The sequence below is a fragment of the Seriola dumerili genome, unplaced genomic scaffold (assembly GCF_002260705.1).
Source record: "Seriola dumerili isolate Sdu_G_001 unplaced genomic scaffold, Sdu_1.0 BDQW01000468.1, whole genome shotgun sequence".
Classification (NCBI taxonomy): domain Eukaryota; kingdom Metazoa; phylum Chordata; class Actinopteri; order Carangiformes; family Carangidae; genus Seriola; species Seriola dumerili.
This window is the reverse complement of record NW_019174723.1, coordinates 1-4,886: the sequence shown is the minus strand read 5'-3', so window position 1 is coordinate 4,886 and position 4,886 is coordinate 1. Positions and strand designations below refer to the sequence as shown.

General features: G+C 36.5%; 1 protein-coding gene across 1 annotated transcript; it reads right to left on the bottom strand.

Annotated features, from left to right (window-relative positions):
• Positions 1-261: 261 nt before the first annotated feature.
• Positions 262-4,548, bottom strand: LOC111234937 (chitotriosidase-1-like). The gene is made up of 12 exons (XM_022763170.1): positions 4,513-4,548; positions 4,062-4,101; positions 3,742-3,768; positions 3,374-3,590; positions 3,240-3,284; positions 2,572-2,737; positions 2,248-2,372; positions 2,034-2,157; positions 1,758-1,940; positions 1,512-1,631; positions 1,289-1,421; positions 262-1,093 (listed from the first exon to the last, which is right to left on the bottom strand). Exons 2-12 carry the CDS (start codon positions 4,084-4,086, stop codon positions 873-875), a joined length of 1,386 nt encoding a protein of 461 aa, XP_022618891.1. The 5' UTR covers positions 4,087-4,101; positions 4,513-4,548; the 3' UTR covers positions 262-872.
• Positions 4,549-4,886: the final 338 nt, after the last annotated feature.

Sequence of the window (4,886 nt, the reverse complement as noted above, 5' to 3'; positions counted from 1 at the left end):
CTCTACTCCGCTACATTTATTTGACACCTTAAGTTTGGATACTATCTACTTTTAAGATGAAGATTTTACACAATGGATAATATAACAAGTGTTTAAAATACAACAAATTGATGAGGATTTTTTCGCTCTAAATGTCTTACATGGTTCAATTTCAATAAATGTTCAAATAATCAAATATCTCACCAAAAATCCAATATTAGTTTATTTGCACAATATATGATGTTTTTTACGGGCAATAAACAAAATGTAGGAAACTAGTAGTATTTTGTCATTCATCATTTTATTATACAATAAATCCAATCATGTGATGGCTAGATATAAACCAAGAAGCACACATCCAAACAACAGAGTAAGATACACCAACAAAGACATTTATATGAGCAAAAATTGAATGAAGGTTCATCAGATTAAATTATCGTGGAAAAAAGAACAATAACCTTCACTCACAACTGATTTAGATACACCTAAAATTAACAGACAGCAACAGGTAAACAATTGTAAATACACTCTACAAATTCTTCAAATTATACTGAATATTGAGTGAGATTAAATCATAATCTGTACTGACAGATACAGTATGGATGGGATCATATCTCTTTAACAATGGAGAGTTTATGGCCATCTGATAATGTTGATGGTTTCATCTGAAAATGTTAATGCTGACATGTGTAAATGGTATTTTAAAATTTACAAGTAGATGAGTGAGGCCTAATAAGAACAAGCAAAACCATTATTCAGTACTTTTCCTCACAAAACAACAATGAAGAATCCTAAGAAATGATACATGTAATACCTTTAGCCAGTGCCCCACCTTTATTTGTAAGAATCAATATTACCGCTTATGTAAATTAAAATGACAAATGTGCAACTCTTTAGGGGTAGTCACAGCAGAGGCAAGTTGGGTTGAAGACGAGATTTGTGGCGCAGTATTGGATGTACGTTCTCCCGTGGGCACAGTTGTAAAAAGAGTTTCGGTCATTCGGGTTGGCGTGAAGCCCGTCTGCCCTTCCACTGCAGAAATTGTCAGGATCAACTGTGGAAGTTGTTGTGGTGGTTGTGGTTGTGGTTGTGGTTGTGGTATAGTGTGGATAATCTGAAAAAGAATGAAAGTCAAATGTTGTGTTAATTGCCACTTAGATTTCTAAACAGAGCAAACAATTGCACTATGATTAACTAAAATTAGTACAGACAATAAAAGGTGTTAACATTAAAACTGATGGTTTTAAATCGAATGAAAAACCACCACTTCACAACAGATTACAACAGACACTTATTGCATTTTTATCACCTGGAACAAGGAGATCATGCAGGTGGCTGATGAGGGGATATTTGCCCTGGTTACAGAAATGTCCACTAAAGTCATCCAGGTCCAGCGACAAGACAAAGGCTCCTCCAAAGTGATTTGTATTTAGGTAACTGACCTGAGAGGATGAGGACGAAAACAATTGAAATCATGTTGACAAATCTGTTTAACCACATTTAGGTGATACCAGCCATTTGAACAACCTTACCTTTGTTCCAATGCTGTGTTTGTTATCAAATCCAACCCACTGATTATTATTTATGACAGCATATGGAACTTTTTGATCAGAAATCAGCTGGACTTGAATCCCGTCAAGATGAGGGCAAATCTGAAAAGAAGGATCAAATGTCGAATTTGGATGTAATGACATTTGTCACAACAAATACAATAGAAGCTCTTAGTGTACATGGGGCTACTGATAAAAATGACTTATTTTCAGAGCTTGCAGTTTTACCTCATAGTAGGCCAGCAGTCCTTCCATTTGGGTGTAGGTGCCTTCTGTACCGGGACCACTGACTGGTGCTCCAACACCACCGCAATGAGAGGCAACGGTATAAACTCGCCCATACGATGCTATACCCAGGTTTAGCTTATGTGCAGGTGCTCCCTGGTCCCTCCAGTACTTCATAGCATAGTCCTAAAATATGGAGAAGAAATAACAATGAGGATGAAATCACATTTCTAACTAGAAAAGTGTTCAGGTATTTGAAATAGGAATCATGGTATTTACAGTATTAGAGTTGATTTTGTCTCCAGTATCTTGGGATCCCTGGAACAAGGGGCTGTGATGTCCTGTGACAGTTTCCGAGGGGCCACGAAAGTCAAATGTCAGCACATTAATGAAATCCAGGCTCCTGATAAAATACAGAGAAGATCATGTTGACCAAAGCACCTCAACAGCTAATCACAGGTATAGTGTTAAGAGTGACATTAAAATAGTTTACCCGGCAACCTGTGTGACCTCATAACTGGCATCGATGACCGCCTTCTCAGCAGAGACACTAGCGATGAGGATTAATCTGTCACGGTTAGTTTGGGTTCCTTCATTCACAAAGGCAGCTTTGAGCTCCTACACAAGAAGAAAACATGGTTCAGTCTCAATCAAGTTTAAATCTTAGAATTTATATATGTGTGTGTATATGTATCTAAATGTGTGTGTGTGTGTGTTTGTGTGTGTGTGTGTGTGTGTGTGTGTGTGTGTGTGTGTATATATATATATATATATATGTATACAATATTTCTGAGAGTCCCAGAAGAAAGGATCTGACCTGGCACAACATTGTAAATTTCTGCTTGTTGTCTGATTGGCTTCCTGCTGCTGCGGGAAACTTCCAGTCCAGGCTGAGCCCATCAAAACCATATGTTCTCAGTAGTGTGATAGCAGACTGGATGAACATTGCTCTTCTTGATTGTGTTGACACCATCATACTGAATCTGGTAAAGATTAGTACAAAACAGTGTTCTCATCATCTATAGAAGTATAATAAATACAAATATCTGCGAAATTATATTTGCATTAGACACAAACATAGATTGGTTTAAAACACAAACAATTTTAATTGCATTTGACTTAACATCTGTTTTGGTGTGACTTTGTAACATAAGTAAAATAAAAGAAAAGAATTGAAGTTAAATCCTAATGTTAACAACCACTGAGTTTTTACATATAATTAAAAATTGCCAGTTAAATCCCATAATGTACTAAGAATAGTAACCACTTTTTTATGCACACAGTATTTGTGTGATTATTTTGCAGCAAACTAATGTTGGTTATATATTATTTGATGAAGGGTTGTGTATCAGTATCAGTCATAATTTTCATACAAATTGCACTGTATTGAAGTATTTGCATTGCACACTGATGATGTCATCATGAAATAAACTTAGTACTATAATCAAAATATGACTACACCTCCCCTTGTGCTACGTCCCTTACCTTTGTGTGTCACCAACTGCCAACAGGGTTTTGAGCAGGGGATTTCTGTGGGAGCATCAAAGTTTAGTAATGACTTTTAACAAAACACAAATTGAACATAATTTCCAAAATTTTGAGAGGTCAACAGGTCTGACCTGGCTTTGAGTTGATTAAAGGACTGATAGCGATTTAAGTCAGTTGTTCTCCTGGGGACCAATCTATTCACACTGCTTATGTCAGAAAAGGCGAAGATCAGATGGGTACACTGCTTCGGATCAATGTCTGAAATCCTGACCTTCCCGCCATTCGCTCTGTATTCAGCCAAGCTGTTATAGTAACACACCAGCCTGGATGAAGACTGGTGAGACCTGGCTGAGACATGGAAAATAATAAATAAAAAGATTAATTGATTTAATTAGTTTTATCAAATCCCTTGTTTCCCAACAGTTGGCACCCTAGGGACATTATTTATTTGTCCATCAGTCTATTGACTTGGATTAAATAATGCATGTTATAAACTTACCCAAGCTGGCGATGATCAAACAGAGACCTTCACAGTGACAAAGTTGGTAAGCATGAGGTTAAAAATAAAACTTAACAGGTCAATTCATTCATTTTACAAAAAAAAAGTAAAAGAAATGAATAAATAATAATATCGGATGTGAATAGAAATTTGGTTCACATGTTACACTGCAGCAACATAGATCTTCTACAATATTCTTGAAAACCGGGATATATAAAACCAGAACTATCTACATGGATAGATTTCACTAGAGGTAAGTGTGAAGAAATGTGAGGTAAACTGATCCTTTGAGGAAACATTATTTGATCGGTGTGCCATACCTGCAGTCAGAAGTAGTTTGCACATGTTGTCACTGTGTAACTAAAAGGAAATAGAAGAAATTAAACATTTATCTAATTTGCATCATTTTCCTACTAGTTCCCACTGTGAGCACTAAAAAGACATTTCAGATCAGAAAACTGCACATTTTAAATTCAAGTTTGATCAATCAGTTACTTATCCTGTGCAGCAACACTACTTCAGCAGCCTGATAATGGTCACAACATGCTCTTAGTAGGTAAACACACAACCATAATGACACTAGATACAAAAATCAGAGAGAAATTTGTACAGTGCCTGCGGCTTCAACCCTCTTACATGAGTCTAGTTTAGTGACAGAGTTAGTTAGAGGGTATGAGCAGGTATATTAATATACATAGCAACAGCTAAAAATCTGTGGAACTGATAAATGAATTAAAAAGTGAACAAAGTCAGAGTTAATTGTATACTTACAAAGACAAAGGCGAAAGAAGCATATACTCTCTTTCTCCTGTGACTGATGGATGACTGATGTATGGTCTGGCTTATATATTGGGTAGATAGCTCTTAGGGCGTGGCACTTTAACAGGGTTAAATGGGGTGGAGATGTGCATCTTTTTCAAAATGTTTAAAGCAATTACACATTAATAAGCCATCTCATTATCAGGTGCTTTTGTCTTTTGTCAAAGCTACACTGGCAGTATAATTAGATGGCAATGTCAGTCTGCTGGTTGGTCTGCCACTTTGGTCCAGACTGAAATATCTCAGCAACCTTTTGACGGTTTGCCTGACATGTGTTAAATATCTCCTTGTTAACATTAGTTTTTGGCTCTAAGCAATGCAATGCT